This window comes from Lonchura striata, chromosome 11 (assembly GCF_046129695.1).
Source record: "Lonchura striata isolate bLonStr1 chromosome 11, bLonStr1.mat, whole genome shotgun sequence".
Classification (NCBI taxonomy): Eukaryota; Metazoa; Chordata; class Aves; order Passeriformes; family Estrildidae; genus Lonchura; species Lonchura striata.
The window spans coordinates 22341572-22368792 of NC_134613.1; the positions used below are offsets into that span (position 1 = coordinate 22341572).

At 39.7% G+C, this 27221-nt stretch overlaps 1 protein-coding gene across 7 annotated transcripts in view; it reads right to left on the reverse strand.

The window, feature by feature from the left end:
• The window catches only part of DENND4A (DENN domain containing 4A), a 49508-nt gene extending 22634 nt beyond the window's left edge, over positions 1 to 26874 (reverse strand). For 4 of the 7 annotated variants that reach the window (XM_031505712.2, XM_021552628.3, XM_077785947.1 and 1 more), the window contains exons 1-12: positions 26753 to 26874; positions 17773 to 17859; positions 12945 to 13277; positions 12119 to 12368; positions 11034 to 11103; positions 9329 to 9498; positions 8418 to 8656; positions 6436 to 6502; positions 3353 to 3411; positions 2576 to 2720; positions 1845 to 2020; positions 1272 to 1372 (exon numbers count right to left, since the gene is read on the reverse strand). In XM_031505712.2, the coding sequence (XP_031361572.1) occupies positions 1272 to 1372; positions 1845 to 2020; positions 2576 to 2720; positions 3353 to 3411; positions 6436 to 6502; positions 8418 to 8656; positions 9329 to 9498; positions 11034 to 11103; positions 12119 to 12368; positions 12945 to 13252 (1585 nt within the window). In that variant the 5' untranslated portion in view covers positions 13253 to 13277; positions 17773 to 17859; positions 26753 to 26874. Of the gene's footprint in view, positions 1 to 1271; positions 1373 to 1844; positions 2021 to 2575; positions 2721 to 3352; positions 3412 to 6435; positions 6503 to 8417; positions 8657 to 9328; positions 9499 to 11033; positions 11104 to 12118; positions 12369 to 12944; positions 13278 to 17772; positions 17860 to 26230; positions 26399 to 26752 lie in introns of those variants that run through there. The other 3 variants (XM_077785944.1, XM_077785945.1, XM_077785946.1) reach the window with 3 other exon arrangements.
• Positions 26875 to 27221: the final 347 nt, after the last annotated feature.

A 27221-nucleotide genomic window follows, 5' to 3' on the forward strand; every position in this document is an offset into this window, starting at 1 on the left:
GACAGAGCCTTAAAAAGCCCTCAAAGAAAGCTGTTTGTAAAACCATGTGAAAATTTAGACAGGAGCTGATTAAAGCAGCATATTTTCAGGACAAACACGTGGATGGGTATTTTTTTTAATTGTGCCTTTCATGTCAAAAAGCAGCCAATGCACATTAAATACTGACATACACATAAAATCACCACTTAGAGGCAAAGTGGAGCCATTAAAACACAACGCTGCAGAATGCTGCTACAGACAAAATGTGTAGCAAAACCTGTATTCTTTAATTAAGTAGGTGTAGCAACATTTTAAAGTCATCAGAACTCTGAGACTTCACTGCTACACACAGTTTGGTAACAGTCTAATAATGTCTCAAGTAAGTGAAAGGATGGTTTTGTCACTGTCTTTCCACATCATATAATTACAGCCAACCATACTTTGATATAATTTTTAAGCAACCTACTCTGTAATAAGATTTAAGTTCACTACCAGTCTATTTTTACGTACAGAACATAAGGTTTAGTCTTTAAAATGTCTAAAAAATTCTGAAGCATCAGATAATTTTCATCACCCATCAGCTATACACTTCTTTGTGCAGTACATCCCAATAAACTTCTGTTTCTGTATGTTCTAATCAGGACACAAATTCTTGTGACCTCAATATCCAGGAATGTAAACAGCCTTTAAAAAAAGTGCTTTGTTTTCAAGAATTTCACTAAACCCACCTCCAAACATTTTTATCATAACAAGGTTCAATATATCTTGCTCTGCAATATTTGAGGATGGATTCTATCAACAACTAATTTTTACTTAGAGATATCCTGTAATTGTGCCTTACATTTAAACCCCTAATGATTAAAAACCACTTATTATTTCCATCTTCAATTTTTAGGTGAAGTACTATTAGCTTGACTGTCAAAATTATTCCCATTTCAATTGCCAGGACATCAGCAAAATTTGAGGATAAAGAAAAAAAAAAAAAAAGTCTTTATTAGGTCCTGGCCTACACTTTGCTTTGCTTTCCTGTTCCTTTCTCATAGAAACTCTGCTTTTTTTTGTATGAGGCTAACATTAATAGGAAGAGATATATCTGTATGTGAAGTCTCCTCTGTCCCAGAAGTTCCCAAATAGTTTCTAATCTCTGGATTTAGAGCCAAGATTTTCCCATTCTGTAAAAATAAACGTTTAATGGAACTGATAACTTTGGAACATATTTAATTAGCTACATTTATCTGTTTTTGTGGCACACTGTGCCCACTCTAAAGCTTAGGATGTACTTTCCCACTCACATTCTGCCAGTTGCTGATACAAAGTATTCAAAGTGTTCATCAGGTTTTTACAAGGTTTCTTTGGTAAAATCTTCCATGCAATAGCTTTCTTGTCTCCAGTTCTAGAAAGGAAAAAAAAAAAAAAAAAAAGCATTCACTGGAATGTGTTCAGAGGTTGTTCCATCATACCAGAGAAGGAGGTTTCACTCCATTAAAGCTGGACTGAGAAGGACTGCAAACCAACTAACAAAGTCAAATTTGATTTACTGTGTGGAGATCTGATGAGAGCCATCCAACCAATGCCCCATATTTCAGGGTGATGATTACGCTGCCACACTCTTCAGCACTTAAATCAATCCAGTTACAACTCACCAGAGATGGATTAATGGTATTAAGCACCTGTTATTGCACCAGCAACCACCACTCATACCATGTTCTGAGCTCTAATTACTTCAACTGGCATGGACAAAAGGAAAAAAAAAATTGAAAGAAAAACTAAAATACCCCTGCAAGTTTTGCCAAAAAGCCAGTTTTTGCTTTTGAAAAGAGGCAGAAAAAAATTTAACAGAAGAAAAAATGTTGATGAAAACTTACTGAGAAATTGTGTTGGTATCCAGGTCAACACAGCTGACATCAGGTGGGGGGTCATAGAGATCAAAGTATCTGGAATCAATTCCCACTATGAACGGGCACGGGGCACTCAGCACATCTGCCAGTGCCAGGGGACAGAGAGGAATATATGGGCAAGGCCAATGGAAGGGAAATATCATCTTGGAAAACATGCAGAGACAAAACCACAGGTTAAACATGTGCAATACAGCCTATGCAAGAATAAACCACAGTTCGCTAACTTTAAAATTATTTAACATGGCAGATTGCTATTACTGAGACTCTAGATGTAGATGATTAATTAAAAACTGCACTTCTGAATTTCTCTAAAATTCAATTTGTAGGAAAAAACTCTTCAGAATCACAGATTGCACACAGCAGAGGCAGCAAATAATGCTTAGTGATGACAGGCAGGGAAAATCATTCATTTAAAATTCCATAGGAATAGATACAGTGCTAGCTGGGAAAATCAGAAATTCTTATTTAATGCACTGTGATGATCAAACACGTATTTACAATATTTACACAAAGAATCAACAATTTATCTTCTCTCTTCACAGGATATCATTACAACAGTGATTTTTCTCTCTAGTGATCTTTAATTCTTATTTTTAAGTAACCTTTAAGTTTAACAGCACTAATACTAAATCCAGATTTTATCTCAGAAGCATTCTTTCTGTCCTTTTACAGGTGTATTACTAAAAGCTGGTACTTACAGAGACCAATGCCTCTGTCACACTCGTGAGGACAGAAGGTCGCAATGAGTGGATGAGGATTTTATGTTCTGTCACAGCAAACACCAACAGAGTTACTGCATTTTCAGGTCCTAAATTCTGAAGTAGTGTAGAAAACTTGCCACCACTGTTAAAGGACAAAAACACCAGCGAGTTACAAGGGACAGTAAACAAAAGAAATGTTTGATAATAAAATAAATGGAAATCTGCAAATCTTTATTTTAGAGAAGATTACTTGGTACAATACTTGGCACATTTCACTGTCCAGTGAGGGATGGTTATTTCCCAACAGTAACCATGATTCCTTGAGACTTGACTCAGTCTAGACTGTTTTCAGGACACAGGAATGACAATTTTTCTTACTGAGAAGCAATTTACAGGAGACAACATGTGTTTCTTTAATCAGTCTCCTGCACTGAGATATGGAAGTCAAGACAGTAATAGAACTCCTTCAACTCCCTTCCAAAACAAAACTGAACTATCTTGGGAGCCCAGGGATGAACTCCTAGAAAGGGGATCTAATAATAAATATTCTTCCTCAAGAACCACCAAAATTATTTTAACCCCCCCAAATACATTAATAATTGTGTATCCTTGTCAGGGTGCAGGTCTAATCACATGAATAAACTTCAGATCCACCAGCTTCCAAAGGCACCAGACAAGGTAAGTTAATTCATACAACTGCAACTCAAAATAGCAAATCTTTTCCATAACACAAATCAGAATACATCTCACAATTAACAAGATACTGCTACTTGCCTCAGTGGGAGTGGTGATGACACAGGCTGGCTAAGAATCAAGTTATCGTGTGGAGATAGCTGAGAAAAGATTTTAAAATACATTATTTTTATTCTGAACTTCAGAAATACTTATCAGAAATTATGCAACTATAACAAAGAACACTTAAAAATAATGGAAATTAAGCTGACTCTTGTATACCCCAGTTATGTATCAGTCTAAGAAGTGCTGCAATGTTATGCATTAGGAACTTTTACTAAAACTGGGCAAAGCATGATCTTTCTTTCTTGGCCAGAACTGAATACACTGCATATTCATAAAGAATACTAGCTAATGCTGCAAAAATTTGAATATATTAACTGCTGAAAAATGAAGCCTTCTGTACTTTAAGGGCTATGAATAACCATATTTCATACACAGCTTTCAGGAATTCTTTCTGGATTTAGGGGTAAAGAGAGGGATAAAAATTCATAAAGGGGAGAGATGGCAAGTCATAATGAATGTAAACCTATATTTTCTTCTGAAGACATATGAGAATTAGGCTCTTGGCTGGTAGAAACTGCTTACCTCTGATAGAATCTTTAAAATGTGCATTAGCTGAAGATGCAGGAAGATCCTACTAAATCACATTTCTTTCTTATGGTGACATGGCATCAAGCAAGTCATTCACATGTTCAGCATGAATAGGAAGACTCGGGTAAGTACAAGAATAGCAAGAGACAATCACTTTATCAAAGCCCAGCTGATGTTTTCAGCCGTGATAAATCCAGGGTAACAAGATACCAGCTGGCTTAATCCTCCTGCATTTTCTGTTGTTTAAAAGCAGTAATAACTCAGCCACAGCAATTTGCACAACTGAGCTGCAAGTCCAGACCATTTTTAGTAACATTTCAGGTTTGAGTGTGTTTCACCTTAGGCTCACTGCAGGTGACCAGGTAATAGAAGCCAGAAGACAAGACTGATGACTTAGAAGCACACAGTCACCTAATGCTGTGCCTGGAGAGCCACCAAATACAGGGAATTAAGGAGAGTCTGCAATGCTGTTTCACTGCACGTCTCACATCCCACTTCCCTGACAAATGTGGATGGCCACACCACAGGCTGGATTTGTCAAGTAAGTCACCTTGGGAGCACCAGCACCATTAGCTTGTTCAGTGGAAGAATTCAGAAGACTCATTTTTCCAGCCTGAGGCAAACCTTCATAAACCACTCTGAAAGGAAGCATCAGTCTGACATCCTCTGACTTCTGTGCTTTAGCAAAAGCACATAAACACAATTAAGCATCTATTCAAGGGGCACATCTCCCTCAGGCAGAAGGGGCACTTATTATCCCCCTTCCCCAGAGGGAGAAACATTACTCCACATGTTCTTGAAGTCTGCAGGTTGTGATACATTAGCACAGCAACCTCTGTGCAATGAGGGGATGCAGGACACAGTCCAGCAGATCTCAGGTCAGAAGGAAAGATCCTAGGCCAGAAGGAACCCATCAACGCTGGCAGCTGGAAGCTGGCAAATGGGAACATTCCATAATGTTTTACTAATGGCTATAATTTCTTTGAGACTTGGAAGTTTAATTGCTTAGCAAAAGACTACCACATTTTCCATTAACAGGCGTCAGAGAGAAATTGAATCCTGAAAGTTTGCCATTTCCCACACTAATTTTGAGGAAAAGTCTAAGGTACAATCACCTGTGATTTTATTCACTGCAGTTTCAAACATAACTTAAGTCCCTGGAAGCAGCTGGAAGGAAGAATTTATTCACAGATCTCAATTACCACTGCCTACTGTAAAAGCAGTGTTTTCTCCATCTGTTCTATCAGCTCCTAAAGCTGTACTAATTTAATGCACATAACATTTTGAAAATAAGGTATAACTGACATAATTTTCACATCACTTATATCTAGATCTCCAGACTTTGTTCCAGGATATAAACCAATATATACTTTGACAAGATTCCCTAAAACTTCCCACAAAAAAAATTAAAAGCTTTTCTCTAAACTCAGCTATGATCTCTATAAATAGGTGTTTAGTGTTTCCTAGCACAAATATTTTACTGCATATGAATTTAAAAAAACAAACCTAAAACAAGAAGTGGATTTTGAATTGAACTTTAAAGTCATAAGAAAAGGGACAGAAGTGCCTGATACAGTTTCAGCATAAGTGTTCTCTAATCCCTTTTCAGTAGCAGTAATAAACATCACTCCTTTAGAATACACTGAAGAGGATCTTCAATATTCAGTACATGCTATAAAGCCATAACCCAGGATTGTATTTGCTCTGAAAGACTTCACTACCATATGGGTGACACAATTAAGGCTCAGAACTGCACAGGGCTCTCCACATGTTATACAAGTAATAACAGAATAGCATCATTTTGTAACTATTGAATCAAAACCAAAATTGGTAGAATACTATGACTGCAACAGAGCTCTCTTTTCTCTCCAATAAAAATTTTAACACCTCTCTACCTATTTTGCTTCTTCAGGAGGAAATAAAAAGATTTGATAACACTTCCGAAGTCCTCGAGACCGGGTTTTTTTCTTTCCTACCAACAGTGACAGGGTTGAAATTTCAAAGAGCAGGTAACAATTACTGTAATTATTTCACTCCCACACAGCCCTGCAGGGAGGACAGAGCAAGGGCCAGGTTTGATAAAGGGGCTGTTATTGGGTGTGGCTCTTGCAGCTCTCACTGAGAGCACAAAGCCCTTTGGGAAGAGGGGCAATAATGGATGTACATTTCACATCTGGTTTTAGTTTTATTTATTTTACACTCAGCCTTCATACAGTAGCAAGAAGAAAACAGGTCTAAAGTTATTGCAAAAGTCAGACCAGATGCTGACTTGGAGTAGTTCTTCATTTATTTCCATATACTTTGAATAAAATTTAAAGTTCTAAGCTCATTAAACAGCTTCTTGTAATAACTCACTGAAGTCATTAACTGAACTGGAAACAGAAGTTTTACAGATTTCTCACATTATGTGTATGAATTTAGGAAAAAGAAATCCTGAACGAAAATAATCTGGGCACAAAAATTACATTTCCCATTTATTAACCTGCTTTATCTTTACCTTAGACACAGTCATTAAAGAAAATTACACTTACCTGAACTAGAATTCTTGGCCTCTGAGGGGATGGAAAAGGTACTTTATGCATGAAATGGGAAATGTGTCTACAGGAAAAGAAAAATACTGGTTTAGTAGAAATTTACCTTAAACTACTTCACCTCAAGACAAAATTTTTGACAATAAGAGAAATTATTATATAAAAATGGCACATACTTACTCAGGAAACAGAGAAAAAAAACCCCAGCACTTAAACCCTATTGGGATATTCTGACCTTGAAAACCTATTTTCTACTGATCACAAGAAAATGGGAGGGCAGATTCTCTTTCAGAATACAAACACTGTTTGTGAGATTGACAAAATACAAAGAGGACTTTTTTTAATCTGTAAAGTAGAAATATTGATATTTGAACATCCCGGTCCCATTTTAAAATATTGCTTCTGACAGTGGTTGATACAGCACTAAACCTCAGCACTAGAACTGGTTACTTGCAAAAAAATATTAATGGCTGAATATCAAGGAAAATCATTAAGCTCATCTATTTTCTTCAGTTCTAAATACAAAATGTAATATAAAATTGCAGATGAAAAAGCTTTAAAGCTTTGTCACATACTACAAATAGAGAAAAATGTTTTTATAATGTGATAAATTTCTCAGTTTCATGAATTTATTAAACTTAGACAAGTTCTAGAAGTGTAATTCTATGCAATAGACACTTCTACATTAAAAGAAGCTACATGGGGTAAAATCTCATGAGAAATGGATATTCCACCCTAAATTTCACCTTACAGCACATATTTTACCAGGATTTCTACAAATGTTACCAGTATTATGAGACAGGCAGCTACATTTGGAAGAAATTCAGACAAACCCAGGAATAATTGATTTGGGTTTTATTTTATTACCAGTGTATGAAGATACTGGCCCAAGTCTGGAACATGTCACACAACAAGGGAAAGCTGCTCTTTGCAGCAGCTGAGCTGACTGACAGTGTTCAGGCACAGACAAACCATCAGCATTAAAACAGCCAAAGGAAGGAGGCTGGATACTACATTAAAATCCTATATTTAAATTATCCACAGTAAACCGACCAGTTTAAAAATCAGAGAAACTAGAATAAATCCATAAAATCCAAATTGACAAAACACTTCTCATATCTACTTATCTTATTAATTCCCAAAAGTTAAAACACCAAACCCCTAAGCTTAAAAACAAAACAAATACATATATACATATTAATATATATATATATGTATGTATGTACGTATGTTTTTATCATTGGAAGTTTACACTATCAGAATTTTCAAACAAGTTCACTGATGGGAACAGTATTAATGAAGGGGATAAGCAATCACAAGAAATACTTAATCCATATAGTCAAAGTCTTCTGAAAGCTAATATTTAAGCTGAAGCAGAAAAAAACTCCTGTGTAACAAAATAGAAAAGTAAATAGTGTACTTGAAATCTGCTGCATTAAAAGATTACATTATCCTAGAAATGTTACATGGTATTACATATCAATTACAAGTATTGACCATTTCGTTGTATAAGGATTTCCTCTGCATTTTATAATGTGAAATCCTTTATGTGAAAAAAAAATTAAGTTTATTTATCATAAATAGAAAATAATTACTAGTGTAAAAGATTCAATCTGCTTTATCATCTCTCATTACACTACAAATAGGCATTTGAAAAAATTCAAATCTACTCATTTAATTCTCCTAACTTGATGTGTGCAAGATTAAGAAAGGATTTATACTCTTGCTTTTTCTAATCACTATGGCTAAAGGGTGCAAAGCTAATTAAAACAGCTTTCAGAGACCTTTGCAGGCACTTAAATCACAAATAAAAACCCAGACTTTTTCAGAAAGTAGGTAAAGAGACGTTAATTAAAGAAGAAAAGTGCAGCCATTATATTTAATGTTTGATGAGTAAAGCAAAAAGGATATTGCAGCAAATTTAGAACAAAAAAACCCACCCTCTTATCAAATTACAGTTATGAATTTTGGAAATTACTTACTTCTCAATGGGGAGGACATGTGGCCCAGAAATGGAGTAACGATACAGAAAGGTAAGAAACTTCTTGAAAGCATCAAAGAAAGGCCAGTGAGAGAGCAGACAGATGCATTTATTTGTCTGCACTGTTCTGCACGTGTCTTTTCCCTCGACAGCAGCTGCTAATCCCAGCTGAGATTTTTGTTTCTCTGTGAGGTTTTCTTCAGGATACAGCTCATAAAACTGAATAGCAGCACCATATACCTGCAAACACAGTGCGGGTGTGAAGTCAGTAATCCTGCCTTGACCTTCAAAGCAGTCTAAGAAACCCCAAACACATAGAAAATCAACTCTGTATTACTGTTTGAAAAGATACATTAATGCAAAAGATGGTGATCTTTTGAAGCAATCCATTCTGGAATATTCTTATGGCTGTGAAAATCCAGACTGTCTATTATTTAATTAAAATACTTAATATCATATGAGAAAGAGTAATTTACAAAACAATTTATTTGAGAGAAACATAATGATTATAAAGAGTACAACTGCAGTCAACTGCTCCTCCAATTGCCTTTAAAGCTATTTTAGGAATCCTTTATACACAACTATATCCCCTGACATCAATTTACTTTTTAGAACAAGTATGTACATGCAAGATCGTTCTCATGCTTGCAATAAAAACAGCATTACTTGCATGTATATGCAGTCCAATTTTATAGCTCTCCAGTTTCACAGGCTAACAGGAAAGCAGAGGAGCTCAGGTTTATGATCAACTGAAACTACTGCAAGTCACTTTTCAAAGCAGTCTTGGAATCAAGCCCAAGAGAATAGGTTCAACCTCATCTATGAAAACATTCATTATCACCATCCTGAACAGATAAACAACTGAGTTTTTTCAATTAAATGAATAACTTTCTTTTCAAGGTTTCAAAATACCTTTTCTGCAGAAGCTCCAGTTAGTACAAATGTAGAAAAAACTGGGAGAGGGTATTTACTGTTAGATGGCCAACATTCAATCGTTGCACCCATAGGGAGACAAAAAAGAGGCACAGATTCTGGTAATGGGAATGATTCATAATCTTCTTCGGGATATCTGCATATTAAACCTATAAATAGAATGAGCAGAGAAGCAGTTACAGAAAAGCCAGCAGAAACAGGTTTGTAATAGCTCATTCCATGAAATAATTGCCAGAAAATTCAGATATGAGCATACAGTAACTTCAGAAGATGAGTGAAGATGTAAATAGGCACAGAGAATAGCTGGAAGGGGCAGATGCTCCCATGACCTAAGGAGAATCACCTGACTAAAGCTTTACACTGAAATCCTACTTTCCATTCTAGAAACTATTCATAACTGATCTATCTTTTCCTGTTTTCAGGCTGTGTGCATCTCATCTGTTATTATATAATAGTTCACATTCATCATGAGTATGAGCAAAGATTTAAAATCTAGTTTAAAAAAGGTAATGTGAATAGTTGAGAAATAAGACTGATGTTTTCAACTATGGCACCAATTAATTCTGGCCAACAAACATTCCCTGAAAAATATGTTTGCTAGATAGTTTTTTAATACCAAAATAATCAATTTGATTATGCTGATCCACCTCAGCTGAGGACTCGGCTCTTGTACTGCCAAGGCCAATGTGTTTAGACTTATTTTGAACACAGATGTGAAGCAGAGGCTTTGAGCACACAGGTCCTCAGTTACATGGGAGGCTGCAGCAATCCATCCTGTCTGACTGCCAGCCCAGGGGACTCCACACTGAGAACAGATTCCACATGAAAGGATTTAGGATTTCTCTCTGTTAGCATAATCACTATGCACTTTTCTAACAGAAATGGGAATATTAATAACCAATAAAAACTTGTAACCAAAAAAGGCAGTGAATCTCTTCGCGCCAAGAATCAAAATTTTGTGCAAGCTATTGCCAGATGTGGGGCCTTTAAAATTTTTTGTTTACAAACATAATGTCCACCCTTTAGTGCATCCTGAACTCCTGTTTACAGAGAGCAACCTCAAGAAGGGATGTAAGTGGATTAAAGCTTAAGTGTGAATCATGCTCATGACTTATATGCCAAACAAAATCAGGGTTTAAAAAAAAAACCAACAACAAATGCAAAGCCAACACGTTTCATCAGTCATAGCAAATCTAATTCTGTCTTATAAATAAAACAATAAAATAAAGATGATACACGATCCAAAAATACTTAAAGAACTCAGTGCCAATGATGCTCGAGGCAGTGTGGAAGTCTGCAGGATTCTTCAAAATGTTTCTTAAAGAAAGTGATCATGAAAATGCATCAAATAATTTCTGTGGTATTTTCATCTGCATATACACACATGTCCTTAAGAGACAGTTACCAGTAACGCAAACAGAGATGGGAGACACCCAGGTTTGTAGAAGCCTATCAAAACACAGCTGGGATTCCAAATTAAACACAGATTTTAAAACAGCATGGGCATGATACCCAGTTCTAAGGCCTCTTTTCTGACATGATTTAAAAAGAATTCTTTAGGGAGATTCCTTTTTGAATAATGGCTAGATACTGTCAATCCTTTAGTACAAAATGTATTAACATTACAAATGAGCCTGGACATTCTGAATTGAAGATTAAAAAAAGATACAAAGTAGTTACATACCAGCTTTATATGATATGGTGTTGGTTTTTGCCACAGACTTTTTATAACATAAATAGACAGCTGAGCCCCACTGTAAAATAAAAGTTATTGGATTAAGTGATGAAGTATAACAAATGGACATAACAGAATATAACTAATATTTATTATTACAAGTATTTAAATTCTCAATTTCCAGACATGAGAATAAAAAACAAGGAAAGCCATGGAACAGAAAAGGGCAGCACCCATAAGGGGAACACAGAACTTTTATGCAAGGGAGAAAGGTGCAACAACTTCCATAAGACAGCACTCCCATAACCCAGTCAATATGGGAACTATCAGAACTGAAAAATCCATTGACCAATGCCTACAGGCATTTAAAAACAAGCACAATTCAATTCCCATGATCTTTTTTACATGATCCTACTTGCAGAGAAGTCAGCATCCTGCTCAGCACACTGACTTCTGAGGACCCTGCAAGAGCCAGCACATGGGGCTGCAGATTTAACCAGGAAACACCTAAATATTCAGTTCTGCAAATCAAAGTTGTGTGAAACCTGAGTATTTTAGCAGGTCAGGCTTTGGAAGCATATTAAACATTTAAATGTGCTTACAGTCAACACATTTAAATGTGCTTACAGTCCAACATCACTCACATACAACTATATTTAAATAAGAAGTTTGTGAAAATACTGAGGAGAAAAACATTTATAAAATCGCATTGTAGGTAAAGGGAGGAGCTGGAAAATAAAACAGAAGCTGGTTGCTAGATATGGAATTCCCACCACAACAGTAAAAACAGTGTCAGAAACAGCCACATCTGTAAAACCTCCAGTTACACACACGTACTTAACAGGTTCTAAACAACCAGTCCAAAGATGCTGAAGTCAGCATTAAAAAAAACCCAAACATTTGCTCTAAGGCTTTCAGAAAGACTTTGTTTCAAGTAGGAATAAAGGAATGCAATCCTCCAACTCTTCCAATATTTGATTTATCTTTGGAGACCTCTTATGAAGATTTTTCACCAAATACTCCAAGGGCTGCCAAAAGTACTCCACAAAGGTCAGTGAGTATCAAGCATTCAAAGCCCAGCTTTTGAATCTTACCATGCTATTGTTCAGGTTCTTGTCCACCTTGCAGAAGGTGTGTGGAGGAGTCTCTCCTTTGCTGGGGATGATGATGCAGATGTCTGTGACAGCCAGGGTGTTCTGGGTCATGTTCTCGGAGGCCCTGCGGTAGGTGATGTACACCCGCTGGGACGAGGCGCTGCCGCTGATGTTGGCCGGCCGCCCATACGGCGTGCTCTGAATGATTTCACAGCCTTGCTTGACTCTTTCTTTCCCATCATATAAAACCCTAGTTAGAAGAGGAAGGAAAAAAGTCAGGAGGCACATTTTAAAAACACCGAGTTTTAATCACAGCTCTTGTCTCATTGCTGAAAAAAAACGTTTTTACTGACAAGTTCAGGTCACATTATCTCCAACTGTATTCTAACAGAAAAGCTCCATGATGTAACTATACTGATTTTCCTTGTATATAATTGCTTTTAAGCATTTTGTTTACTGCGAAATAGTGATATTTTCAGTCTTAGTAAAGACTCATTGTCTGATCCTAAGAATGTCATATAACTTATCTCCTTCCAATCTGTGTTATATAGGTTAAGCATCTTATCCCAATCCAAACATATACATTAAAAATTATAAATGGCTTTGAAAACTCCAAAACGGAAAGGATTAAACTTGTCATTCAAATCCACTCAGCGTGCATTTTCCCTTCCATACTGGGTTCAGTATGCTCAAGTCAACAAGTAACTTCCTGTTTAGAGTTTTGCCTTGTATTTAAAAAATATGGCATTTCTGCAAACCTCCCTTATCTGCTCCTTAGTTAAATAAAATGGTGAAAATCACCCTCTGGAACAGGGAAAGCACTCACCCCAAATCAGTAAGTGGAGGCTTATCCCTCCCTCGGCGATAACAAAGGTATATCTGCGGTCCTACAAGGCTGCCGTTATTGAGATCTGCAGACAGGCCCGAGGGAGTGACATCTATGCACTTGTAGCCCTGAGGAACCTCCTCCCCCAGGGATTTATTGAGCACTGTCACGTCTGTGATGGGTTCTTTTGGTCTGGCGATTTTATGGCAGGCATCGTTGAAGTGGATCTCCTCCTCCAGTGGCTTTGAGATATCCGTTAGTCCTGCGACAACAAAGTAATCAGCAACACGGGCCCCTTTGTCTTCCATCTTCCATCACAAGGTGTTACGGCTTCTAAAAAAGAAATACAGGTCAGAAATGATAAAGTTATGGTTATTTTTAAAACCAGAAAATCATAGCTTGCAAATAAAGAAAATGCTTTCTGCTCTCACGTGGAACATTGAGAAATGGGCTAAAAATGTTTTTCCAAGACACCCATATGCGCTGGAATTTTGCTAGAGTAGCTTCAGGAAGTTTACTGTCATCAAGTTCCAGACTTTTCAAACCAGACAAGCTATTTAAGACTCTCTTTTGTTGAATTAATTTTGTTTGGGTGCAAAATTTTATTGTAAGAGAAACTGGAGTTTCAAGAGCTTGCTGACATTCTGAAACTGAACAACTAGAATTTAAAACTGTTTGAATGGTGATAGAAGACTTCAGTTTTCATGTAACTTTTATTCCCATGGCTTTATCTCCCTTTATTTCTTGCTCTAGGTAGCAAGTATTAAGACTTATCAAACTTCACACCATCATGATTCATGGATTTAACCAAGATTTTTGCTCAAACATAATAAATTCAGACATTTCTTACTGGTAATTCGGAAATTTATGTCCCAATCTGATAATGTGCATTTAATCAAATTGTTCCAAGCTGTCCTCAGATTTCCAGCACCAGCCCCTGCTCAAGAAGGAAGAATGTCAGGCTCTGGCTCTGCCTGGTCACCCCTACCAACCTCATCTACCACCACAATAGAGGCAACTCCCTCTTCCTGCTCTGATTTTGTAGGTTGGTTGTATTTTACTGGACTTGAGAAGCTTCTAACATTGCAAGGAAATTAGTAGAGTTTTTTTTATTTTATGCTTATTTACATTGTTCTAGAAAATGCCAATAAGAAAGCCCAAATTATCTTTTATTTTTCTATATGGCTAATAAGCCCTATAGAACAATCTAGAAAACATGATTACTGCAGGCAATCACCAATATATAGGAAAGTAACAGTCTGAAAATAACTTCAGTTTGTGTTTGAAGAGAGAATGCAGTTATAAAACTGAGCTTAGTTTAGCCTACATACAGTTATTTCAAACACATCTGGAATATGTTACTCAGCATATATATGAAAGTAATAACTACAAATTCAAACTCCTCCCTGAGTGATATATTCAAAGACACACAAACTCAACCTCTGCATATGCTGCCTATTATCTCTCTGTCCATCTGGCTCCAGAAAAATGCATGCAGAGAAGGAGATGTTTAACAAAGTATCCTTAAACGCTGGCCTAAGACCAAATACTGACATCTTTCAGCTAATAGGACAGAAGTCCTAGGTGTTTTGTTACATTAACAATTCTCTGTGAAACTACATTATAGCTATTGGAACACTGAAGTTTTTTTCCCTTTCTTACCAGCACCATTTCACAGAACCACACTGATTTCTAGAGTGATTCATGACGCCTTTTAGGATGAAATTATATATAATTTTTGATTACTAAATACTTGAGTAATCAAAAATTATACAAATGATGGCTGTTAAAACTGCAAGCAGAACCTATAACTCCAGTGTATTAACAGCACTCCAGTTTAAACATTACAAATTATTAAACTTCAGTTTACCATTACAAATAAGCAGAATGATGTGTATGTGTATATATATAATATCGGAGAATCATACCTTTACACTATTTAAATCTCACCACTATTCCATATAAATTTTATACCAAAAGTCCCAAATTCAAGCATTCCTTTATTCCCAAAAGCACTTTCAAGAAAAACTGGGACAAGCTCTCCTCATTTAGAGATAGTTAAAATTAGAATCCCCTACATACAAACACCTGGTTTCACATAAATTTGCTTCCTAAGGTTATAGCACATAATACACAAGTCAGCAAGACTTTCATAATTTAATGCAGATTTTACAGAAGAGAAGGGAAAACAAGGCCTGGCTGATAATTAATTATCCCTTCATATTTACCCCATCCCTGGCAGTGTCCAAGGCAAGGTTGGACAGGGCTTGGAGCAGCCTGGGACAATGGAAGGTGTCCCTGCCTATGGTAGGAGTGGAATGAGATAAACTTTAAGGTCCCTTCCAACCATTCAGGGATTCTACAATGGTTTTATGATTTTTTTGTCTTTTGATACAAAGGCTTACAATTAAAAATGGGATAAAAAAGTGGTATTTTAGTCTAAGGCTGAGTTAGACTCTACTAGAGCTACTGTGATACTCAGATTTTCAACATCAAGTTACTGGCAGAGCAGATCTATGCAAACTTTATGTTAATAGACCCCAGAAAAAGAAGGTATAAACTGTGAGCTAACTCACTGACAAATAATCATTCTGTGAAGAGCATTTCACATAAACTGATGGAGAATTTCTGTAGAAACTCCTATCGTGAAGCCATTCCACAATGATTTTACTCATGTATCTTACTCAGTTGTGGTTGTGCCTTTGTGGTGTGAATCTCAGGACAGCACCTGAGATAACCCTGGGATGGGGACAGGCATCAGTCCAAGGAGAGAGATTTCTCCACAGCTGCTGATTCCACAACAGGATCTCTTTCCTTATCTCCCCTGGTTTTCAGCTGCTGTGTGGCTCTATCAGCTACCAAGTTCCCTCCTCTGAAAGGGTTTCTACACAGCCTGGCCATGGGGTCTCCACTCCACCCCTTGGATTGTGTTGTGTGGGAGATCAGGAACGCTGCTCAGTAGCAGATTTTTCCCTACAACATCTCGCCATATTGCAAGACATTTTTCAGGGCAAAAAAAACAAAAACCCCAAACCAACCAAAGATGAAAAACACAGCAGAAGAAGTCACACTGCACAAGAGAGTTTTTTGAGGTAGCTAGTTACAGATGAAATTCAACATTAGGAATGCCACACTGAGAAACTTCCATTACTTCTCTACACTTCAGTACCCTGGGGACAAAAGGCTGCATGTTGAAGGCAATGCTATGGGATCATAACCATAATCTCTTACAAATGTCCCCAGAAAAATGAAATATATGGTCTTTGAGCCACCTCATGATAATGAGTTCTAATGGATTTCATACAATTAATGCAACTGTAAATTAAACACCAGAAAGATCAGAAAGAATCAAAATATCCTTGCAAATAACAAAGTCATGTGTAAAAAAATTATTAACCCCCACACATACACGCACTAGATCATGACTATATAGATGGGAGCTCTTTGTAACATCTAAAAATGTAGGAACAGGAGAAACAATCATATAATCTCTCAGATCCACAAACTATTAGCTTGATTACTTTGCTGAAAGAAGAGGGTAAACACATTTTTCACTGTTTATTCAATGTAATTTTCTAACATCCTATTTTTCCGTAAACATTCAGGAAATACTAACTGAAGATTTTTACTGCTTGTCACCACCATTGTAATTCATTCAGTTTCCAAGCTTGTTGAACAGATCACATTCCTCATTCAAATACTCTAAGAGGAAAGCACACATCAGCTTTTCCCCATCACATGACCAGAACTGATGTGGATGAGCCATATATTCCATCTGTGCAGCACGAACAGCCACAATGCCTCATGAAGTAGTTTACTACAGATGCACTACAACATTTGCAAGGAAAAAAATACTGATCTAATCCCTACAATCTGTTCCTACCCACAGAATTTTGCAGAGATAGCTTAAAAATGGCTGTGGACCAGAAGAATTGTTCCAGCCATGCCAGTTTCTTTCCAGGAGCCAACTTTCCCAGGCAGTAGTAAGGACCCTCTGACTCCATTAAAAGAATTTCTACCAGTCCACCTCTGACAGACAAATACAACTGCCTTGTAATCTTTTAATCTGCCTTGTTGTCATTCTCATTCCTTCCTACATTCTTCTTTGAGAATATTAAATTGCTTATTAATTTGAGTTCCTTATTAGATCCATTTACTGTCTAAACCAGGTGATATTTCACTTTGTAATCCTTACTCCAAAGATGTTCCATGTGTAAACAAGCAATGAATGTCTCGTAGTGTACACTGGAAACCAGTGCAGAGCAACCTTTTTTAAAAGAGTTCAAAGCTGGTTATTTATTTTTTTTAAATATTCATCATACAATAACACTCCAAGAACTTACTTCCTTTGAAGGAACATGAAGAGCAGAAGAACAGAGACACGAATCAGAGACTAATTATTAAAAATTGCCAGTAAAGTTCTACTAGTCCCCAGCATCTCATCTGTGCATTTCTACATTAGCCTGAAGTAACCAACCCACAGAGATGTGTCAGCTGGGCATGCAAGTGCAAAGTGAACTTAACTGGATCAGTCAGTCCTGCTCTGGCTACTCAGAACACTTCTCAGACATAACACGACACAAATCACAGGGGAGTTCATCAGTCTTAAGACATGGGAGTAACTGCAGTTACACAACGAAAAAACTTCACTCCATCTCTGTACTGCCAAAATTGCCTGGCAAAATTGTCAGACAAGCCTTTTTCCCCCTCAACATTTTCTTCTCAGCAAGCAAACAATCCTGGGTACAAAGCAGAAGCCCTGTAATTTCACAGGAATTCCCAAGGCAGAACACAAGCCTTTTGCCCACTCTACCAATGTGCTCCCTACCTTTTCATCAGGGCATTGCTTCTACACTTTTCCTCTCTTGCTGTCAGCCAGGCTTTAACATAGACTTCTTGTTAAAAGTTTCATTCCCTATAGAAACAGTAAAAATAAGAATCAAACAATGAACACATTTGTTGAAACTTACTTTGTGCACACTCCACTGCACCAGTCACATGAAATGAACACTGTGGGTTGCTTTAGGACTCCTTGCTAAGATAATGTTACTTATCACTTCACTAAAAAAGTAAATTAAACCAGACTTTAAAGCTAAGAAACAAAATATCAAGTTTTATGCCGCACTGATATTTTAATAACGCCAACAACAGTTAATGCTTTAAACCGAAATAAATCAAAGAAGAGATGAGCCAGCCACTTCAAATTACTTCATCTCTTCCATTATTTTTTGACAATCAATACCTTCTTTGTCCATTCCTAGGTGTTAGCCAGCTATCAAAGTGCTCTCTCAGCCCAAGAACCTTTCAAAACCTACTTCAAACCATTTTTCTTTGCAAGATATGAATATTTAAGCAGATCCTTCTTACTCCACAATCAGCAACTTTCATCTAGTCACCTTACCCCAATTCCTTTAACAGTCTTCTTGCCCTTTACTGCCACAATTCATGATTTTTCTCCAGATGTGGTGAACACCAGCATGGCCACTTTTAAACATTGGTATCACCACAGCCAGCCTGAACTTGTGTTTTACACTGAGGAACTTGCAAGCCCAGGAGCCTGTGCTACCTTGAAGTATTTTGCAGCAGCAGTTTTGCACCACAGGACCGAGGATAGCACCTCACTTGGGGCACTGAGACTCTGGGCTCTCAGAACAAGTCATTAGCACCAGCAAGGCTGTAGTAAAAAGTGAACTTTCTTTAAAGGAAGCTTCTATTCCTCAAGACTTGTAGAACACTCTCAGAAGAGTATGGTGAGAAGACTGCAGCAAATAAAGTGTAACATAAGAGGCTCAGAACAAACACATCTCAGGAGGGTTGATGCAAACCATGAAAGATCTGTTTCCATTCCTGAAGTAGAAAAATCTGGGGAATTAGATTACCAGAATTGTATTTTTGGGATCACAAAGTTCAAGGTTGTGTTCATAACACCAATCTACAAGGTCATTTCTTCAAGATCTCACAGGAACAATCAGCACTGTTCACTGCTCTGACAGCCCAGGGAGCGAATCCAGCCCCAGTGATCTCAAACCCACACAGCACCATCGACCTGCAGCAGTTACAGCCAGGTACTTTCCAGTATCTGACTTTGAACATTTTCTGACAAGACTACAAAGAGAGAATGCAGCAGCAGCACAACAATTTTCTCCAACTACAGAATCGTTAATATCAAGCTTCCAGGAGTGCCAGAAATTATGCTTGCAGACATCAAGCACAGCTGAAGAAGTCCAAGAATTAGGCAGCATTAAAACATGATTAATTCCCCCATGGACACTTCAAAAAACTTCTTTTCTACTCAGCTCTCTGGAAAACCAGTGAGGAGACTTAAATGAAAGCAAAAAATATAGATTTAGGCATCACAAGGAGCACAGCCAGAATGCTGCCAGTGTACTTGCAGGTCTATTTTGTATTACTTGCAGAACTGACTTATAACTAGCTTCTTGTCCTCCACATATCAAGTAAAGGATCTACTTCTTCAAGAAACAAGAATGCAAAGGACTTACATCATTACCCAAACACAAACAGAACTTCTCATAGCATTTTCATTTTTAGTAGGACAATGTCTGCACTTCTTCCCATTTCCTACTACAGTTACACAAAAAACAGCAACAGAGAAACAGGGCTAAAGTAAATAGCACTACTTTTTCGACCCTACTGCACACATCTGCACCCAGTGATGTTAGACAACACAATAATTCTCAGGAAGCCATCAGCCTCCAATAAGCTCCATCAACTTTTATTAGAAAAGAAGAAAATTGACAATAACCCAAGAGAAAACCTAAGATTTTTCTGCCCTGCATCACTGGACTGGAAATGCTACCAAGTGTTTTGCAGACCCATTCACAATCATCTGTACCAAGTCATGGTTTACATCTCTGATCAAAACAGCAGAGGAAATAATCAAGAGAGCTCAGAAAACTTAGCAACAGAGGATCTCTAAGAGGTGCTGGGAAAAAGAAAAGTGCTGGATAAAATCAAAGGGACAAAACAAAATACCATGAATTTGGGAGAAGAAAACAGGAATGTAGCCAAGAACTGAGGGACAACCAGACGTGCTCAGCAGTGCTGAGGAAGAAAGAAAGGTTAGGCCTAAATTCAGAGGCTAATCTAGATTCAGCAGGATGAGTACAGCAAAGTGAGCAGGAGCTGGTCATCCACAGCTTCAAAGCTCAGAGGAGAAGAGTAAGTGGCAGGAAGAAGGCAGGAAGGAATAGATTTCACCCTGAGGGCAAGATCTGGCATATCCCACATCTACACATTTCTCCCTCACTCACCAAGTGTTCTATTTGTTTGTTTTTCAGTGCTGTTTGAAGTCTCAATCAAATCAAAGCACTTACTAAGAAGGTCTAACAAGGCTGCTTTGGTGATCATTCCAGTTGTGCCACAGCAAAATCCCATGAAATTCAACCCTGCCTACAAAAATTCAAGAAAGGGATGTTCCAGTGTCCTACAAGATCCATGACAGAGACAAATCTCAGTAGGGCCAGATTGAGAACTCCCACTTTTCTTTCTAGATTACAGTATTTATGGCCAAAAGGCACCACCAAAGACTGGAAAGGATTTCTGAAATACAACTGTGTTTGTAGGGAGGGACACAGAAAACAAATTGCAGAAAATCAGGGGGAGGAAAGCCAAAATAAGCACTATAAAATGTAAATATTACTTCATCCAAAACACAGTTCAGCAGAGCGGCCTGTTCATGTTTTTGTACAACTATTTACTATACAACAACTTTTTAAAAGGAGAAGCTCCCCAAACAGAATGTTCTGATTTTCTTGACACAGTAAAGGCAAATGAAAACAGAAAATCTTCCAATATTGAGCTTCAAACCCAAAATTTGTCACTGAAAATGTTGAAGTCCATCAACCAAGAGTGATAGAAGTGACCTGCTTTCACCCTGCCACATTTAGACACAAATGCCAACCTCAGTTCTGTTTTGAAACCATTCTCTACCCAAATTAAATTTTGAATTCATGGTGTTATAGAAGAAAAGACAGGCGGAGATTGTTTCTAGCAGTTTTCTGCTACATTTAAAAATACACTTTCGAGACTTTTATAATGTTTTATACTATTTTCATTTCCTTTGGCCAGCAAAAATGTTCTGTAATGTGAGAAAATGGGACCTAACCACACTGCAAATTACAGAGACAGCCATGCACAGACTGCATCTGCAGGGCTGGAACTGCTGCCTGCAGATCATCTGCACCCCACTGGAAAGGTTTAATGGAGGGATAACACTCCCTAATACCTCTCTCATCCAGCAAATCTCTACATCCACTTACCAAAATGTTCAGCATCTATTCCACAGGAAAATAAGTGTGCAAGTACCACTACCAGCTCAGCTACAAATATATCAATCAACTACCACATATTCCTAGGACAGCTTCCCAGCCAGCAAAGCAATAAACAACTTTAGGGTCTCCTCCCAAAAATCACCATAAATCAGCTGAAGAGCAACGACATGCCAAGGTAACTACTGCTCATCTTGATCACGAAGAGTTGGGAATTTGGAGAATAATTCCTTAGGCCCACAGGTTTCTTCTGAAGCTCAAGTCAAAACCAAAACTCAAGAGTCCAGCCCACAAAACTCTTCTCTATGTTTGCATAAAGCTTGCACACAAGGTGGGGGCTATCTCTTGGGACATTTTATTTACATACATGTACTTATACATCACACTTACTGCCTGTTCACTTCCATTTCAGATGGCCAGACTGAAATAACTTCATTAATTAGTATTAATGATTTTCCTGACCCAGATTTTTTAAAGTCAGGATTTACAGTAAGTATTAAACAGGGAGGATATAACTGGCTAACTTCTAACATTCTCCTTGTTCTTCTCATCCCATTTTTAGACTGCAGTTCCTCTTCCTTTCACTCCCCGCCCATTATTACTTAGTTCACGCTATATCAGCCTCCACACCATTATCTAATATACCCATTAGACACATGTACATTTTTCATATATATATATTAGATAATGCAATATCTTTTACATCTAATATATTGAAAAGGTAAAAATACACCATTTAAAATAGTCAGGCCAGTCAAAACTTTCTGAAGTCTTTCATTTCCACTTCTCAATTTCCTCCCGGTACTGTTTCTGAGCTCTTTAGGGAACTGCCAGTGACTAGTTCTGCATCACACACTGCTACTGAAATGAGTGTTATAGATCAAACCTCTGGGCATCACTACCCTGCATGGTTTAATTTTGACTCTGGAGTCTGTGGGAGCACTTAAGCATCAGCAGCCTATTTCCAGGGCAGCCACAGACCAAACTTGCAGATCAGGCACTGACTAAACCCGAACTGAAGGACAGCAGAAAACATCCAAGGATTATTATGCCATACAGCAGAGAACCTCCTTCATTTTAAGTAATTAATTGGTCAGTACCAGTGCTAGAAACAGCTGATTTTTAACAACAGTTGAACAGTAGTGATGCTTTCACAGCTCACACACACTCATCCCCTACTTGTTGGTTGCCATCAATTAAAATAAGGCATAGCTGGTTTTAGCTTCCACAGGATTTGCTGCTCTTAGTATGGCAAAAAATTGTGTCATGATTTGTGTCTGCAGTGGCAGATATTATTTACAGACAGAAGTGGTATATAAGTGAAGAGACCAAGGGCATTTTCTGTGCTCTTGTCACCACCCACTGAAGCTAGAGCAGAAGGACAAGGGACAGGTAATCTCAGCCCACCACACCTGCACTCTTGCATGAGAGCAAGCTCAACCTCAACTTTCTTCAAAGGTCCTACAGGTTTGGTTTTGGAGGGGGATTGCAAAGTGGGAAGGAACGGCCTGATTTAGATTTTGGGCTTTTTTTTGTTTGGGTTTTTTATGAGTCAACAAAAGTCTGAAATTTTAATATATCCCAGAGAAGCCTGATTAAAATACGGTAACAAGCAAGACAAACATACTGGAAATACACCAATCATCATAAATTGCATCATGCTTTGTTAAGGCACTTGTACCGAAATTATTTTGGTGTCTTTCTTTTTTTTTTGTTCTTTCATTATTAATATTCTTCAGTATTACAGTTCTTTCCAGGAAACTTCAGAAAAAATACCTCAGTTTTACAGCAACACGTGTATCAAAACCTTTACCACTGGAACCCTGTCACACAGCAACATAGTCGGAAATCACCAAACATAAATTTGAACAACATTACAAGGCTATATTGAGTTTTTATTTCTTAATCCAAGATAAACTGGGCAACATTTGGCCTCCAAATTTCTGGTCATACCAACACCATATTTAAAGACTCAGGTCAAAGTTGAGGAAAGGACAAAAAACGGAAAGAAGGCTTCCTGCAAGTCTTCATTTCGGGAGATAAATTTAAGATTGAGGAAGCTTTTGAGGAAGAACCTATTGTACTATTTCCATTCCAACCTGCCTGTGTTTGGCCAGGAAAGCACAAATGTTTCTGCAGCCACTGTTATAAAAAGCATTTCAGCCTACTATGACTTGCAAAACTAACAGCAACTCAGCTGCTATGGAGCATGATGGAAATAAAAACGGATGTTGAATATTTAAGTGACGCTGCAAATTTCTTGTTCTTCTATTAAAACCTCAAGGTTACCAAACCCCATTATCATTCAGCTTGGTCTAGGAACTGTCTTCCTCTCTGAAGAGTCACAAGACAGTTTTCTCCAGCTATCACACACTACAGCAGGAATTAACCTAGAAATTAGTAAACCCTCAAAGCAAAATCCTGCAGATTAAAAACTGACAGACTGGCTTCTGGCAGTGGTGGTGCCCACAATTCTCTAAGAGTCACACAGAACAGCTGTATTAGTTACAACCTCACTCCCCTTAGGGACCAGTTGGCTTTACTCTCTCCCTTTCAAGCACATATTTGAAATAGAAGCAGGTTATTGACATTGTTTCTAAGGCTTGACCTGCATCAGCTGCGTGCACCTGAGCCCTATAGTGTGTGCCAGGCTATGTCAATATTTGTGCTTTTTCTAACTAATAATTAACTCTGGCTATATTAACTAGATAACTCCTAATATTGCCATTAACACATATAGTAATTCCATTAAGCACCATACTGAGGTTATGTCATATAGAAGAAGCTAAAACACAAACCTACAACCATACAGCTACAAAAAATATGAATACTCAAAAGTATGAAAACCTCAATAAAATATTTTTAAATAAGTCCCTGTTTAAAGAAAATAATCCTGGTGCTTTTTGTCTTACTGCTTGCAGAAGCAGATCTTATATTTTGTGCTGTTTTCTAATAAATTCACTTTTTAGAAGAGGCCATTGGGTAAAGCCTGTTCCAAAGGAGCAGAAGCCACTCAAACTTGAGGAAAGTACTCGTCCAGCTGGAGCCAAACATTTCCACAAGTAAAACATGTACATCACAGAAGCTCTTAAGGCTGTAGAGAAGCTTGATCTTTTTTGTTCTGTCTTTAAGGCTCCATACAACTTTCCCCTTCCTCAAGATAACCACAGACACTCTAATGCTCTATTTTTGATAATTAAACTATTTCAATGCCAAGTCACGATATCCCCTAAAAAACAGCTCCCTTTACTAGAGCTCTACTTTAATGCTCACTTTAAATAAGTTTACAGACTCCTCAACACTCTAAAAGCTAGCTGAAATTTCTTCAGCACTCTAAATATATGATTTTTTTTAACAGGATGAAAAAAGTAAGAGACTCTTACAAAATAAGATTTGCATGCTAGACACACAAACCAGAAATAATCCATTTACTCCCCCTCAACCTTTCTTGGCTGGACTAACTCAATTAGTATCCCTAACCACCAGACACTTGCCAAGATAACCTATTTGTGTTTAATCATTCAAAAAGTGAAATAATATGTACTGTAATATAACACTTTTTACGGAAACCTCCAGTTGAGCAACAGTTCCAGCAAAAATTGTGAAATGAAGTAAAAAGCTACCCAGAACACCATACTTCCACTCAGTTAATTCAAAAAAATTAAGTTTCACAACTAGGCAGAAAGTCAAGACCTCATTTTTAGCAAAGTAGAATCGGCACATTTTTAAACGCAGCCTGTTTGGAATAACTTCGGAGTAACAACCATCATTGCGAAGTTATTGAATACCATCATCCCCCGGCGAGCAACTTGTGCCACACGCAGACCTCATGACAGAACGACGATAAAAATGCCAGGGCTGATTTCTACAGCCGCGTCCAGCGCGTTGCATCAATCCAGGTATAGGGTAACCCGGGCTGCCGAAGGGAAAGTCGGGACAGAAACACGCACCGTGGGGCTGAGCACCGCCGGGCAATTCCGGCTGGCGCAGCGGTGCTGCGCGGAAAATCCGCACATGGCTCTGGGGGAAACACAGACACACGCGGATCCGGGGACACGCACACACACGCGGATCCGGGGACAGGCACACACACGCGGATTTGGGGGACGCACACACGCGCGGATTCGGGGACACGAACACACGCGGATTCGGGGACACGAACACACGCGGATTCGGGGACACGCACAAACACGGATTTGGGGAACGCACAGACACACGCGGATCCGGGGACACGAACACACGGGGATTTGGGGGACGCGCACACACGGATTCGGGGACACGAACACACGCGGATCTGGGGACACGAACACACGCGGATCTGGGGGACGCACACACACGGATTTCGGGACACGAACACACGCGGATCTGGGGACACGAACACACGCGGATCTGGGGAACGCACAGACACACGCGGGTTCGGGGACACGAACACACGCGGATCCGGGGACACGAACACACACGCGGATTTGGGGACACGCACACACGCGGATCCGGGGACACGCACACACGCGGATCCGGGGACACGCACACACACGCGGATCCGGGGACACGCACACACACGCGGATCCGGGGACACGCACACACACGCGGATCCGGGGACACGCACACACACGCGGATCCGGGGACACGCACACACGCGGATCCGGGGACACGCACACCCCGGCCCGCCGCCGCGCAGCCCGTACAACATGGTGGCAGGTCGGCGGTGAGGGCTCGGCCGGCCCGCCGCCCGGGGAGCCCCGCGGGCCCGGCGGGAGCCTCGAGCCGACGGGCGCAAGGAGAAAGTTTTCCCCCTGCCACCGCGGCCCAGCGGAAAGTTACCGCCGCCCCCGCGGCGCCTCAGCCCCCGGCCCGCCAGCGCCGGCCTCCCCGCCCCCGCTGACAGCCCCGCGCCCCTTCCCCGCCGGCCCCGGAACGCGGCAGCGCCCGACCCGCGGCAGCGCCTCGGAGAACCCCCCGGCCCGCGCCCCGCGGCGGTGACAGCGCCGCCGCCCTCACCTCAGGCGGGTGCCGCGCCCCCCGGGGCGAGGAGCGGGCGTTGAAGGGGTTCGGGGGGCAGCGCGCTCGGTGCCCGCGCCCTTATCTCATCCCAGCGGAGCCCGGCTCGCCCCCGCCGCCTCCCGCCGTGTGGGCGGCTCAGGCGGGATCCCCCCTCCCCTCCGCCGCCATCTTGGCTGTCACGGGGCGGGGGAGGCGGGCGGCGACCCGTGATCGCGGCGGGGCGGGCGCGGGACGGCTCCGCGGCTGCTGAGGGGGAGGCGGCCGGGCCCCGCCGCCCGCCGGGTCCGTTCTGAGCCCTCCCCTCGCGCCGCGGGCCCGCCGTTCCCGCCTTGCCCCTCACGGAGCGCGGCTCCGAGCCGTGAGGGGGGAGCGAGGCTCCCTAAGCGAAAGCGCCTGGAGCACAGCGCGCAGACCGCGGGCTCGACTCTGCCTCCCCCACCTCAGCCTTTTCACCCAGACAACGTCTTTAATTTAAACAGAAATTAATCTCCGGCCCAGATAGGCCGGGATTTGGCTCACCTGCGGCGCCCGTCGCCTGGACCCGGAGGAGGTGCCGGCTGTCTGGAAAACAAGGGATGAGAAACCGAGGGATTTTCTGCAGGCTTGATGTAACCCGCAGCAGGCTGTTGCATCAAAGACTAGAAAAAGAACCCGAGACAAAAATAATCTTTTAAGAGCATGCAGCTAAGATTAGTGCAGCGTGTCAAGATGTTGCTGAGCGCAACAGAACGAGTCCTGCCTGTACCCACACAGAAAGAAATACTACTTTTCTGGCACCTTGTCCACTGCAACCCTGAGTTTCCAAATTTTATACCAAAGTGCTGATTACGGATAGGTTCCAACCATACAATTTTGAGTTTTAATTCAGTCTTACCTCAGTTCTGGATGTTTCGCTTAAGGGTGTTGATGTGACTCGTTATAAAGGACATACAATTCATATGAAGTTCTGAATTTGTAAATATTGTGAATTTATCAAAACTGAACTCAA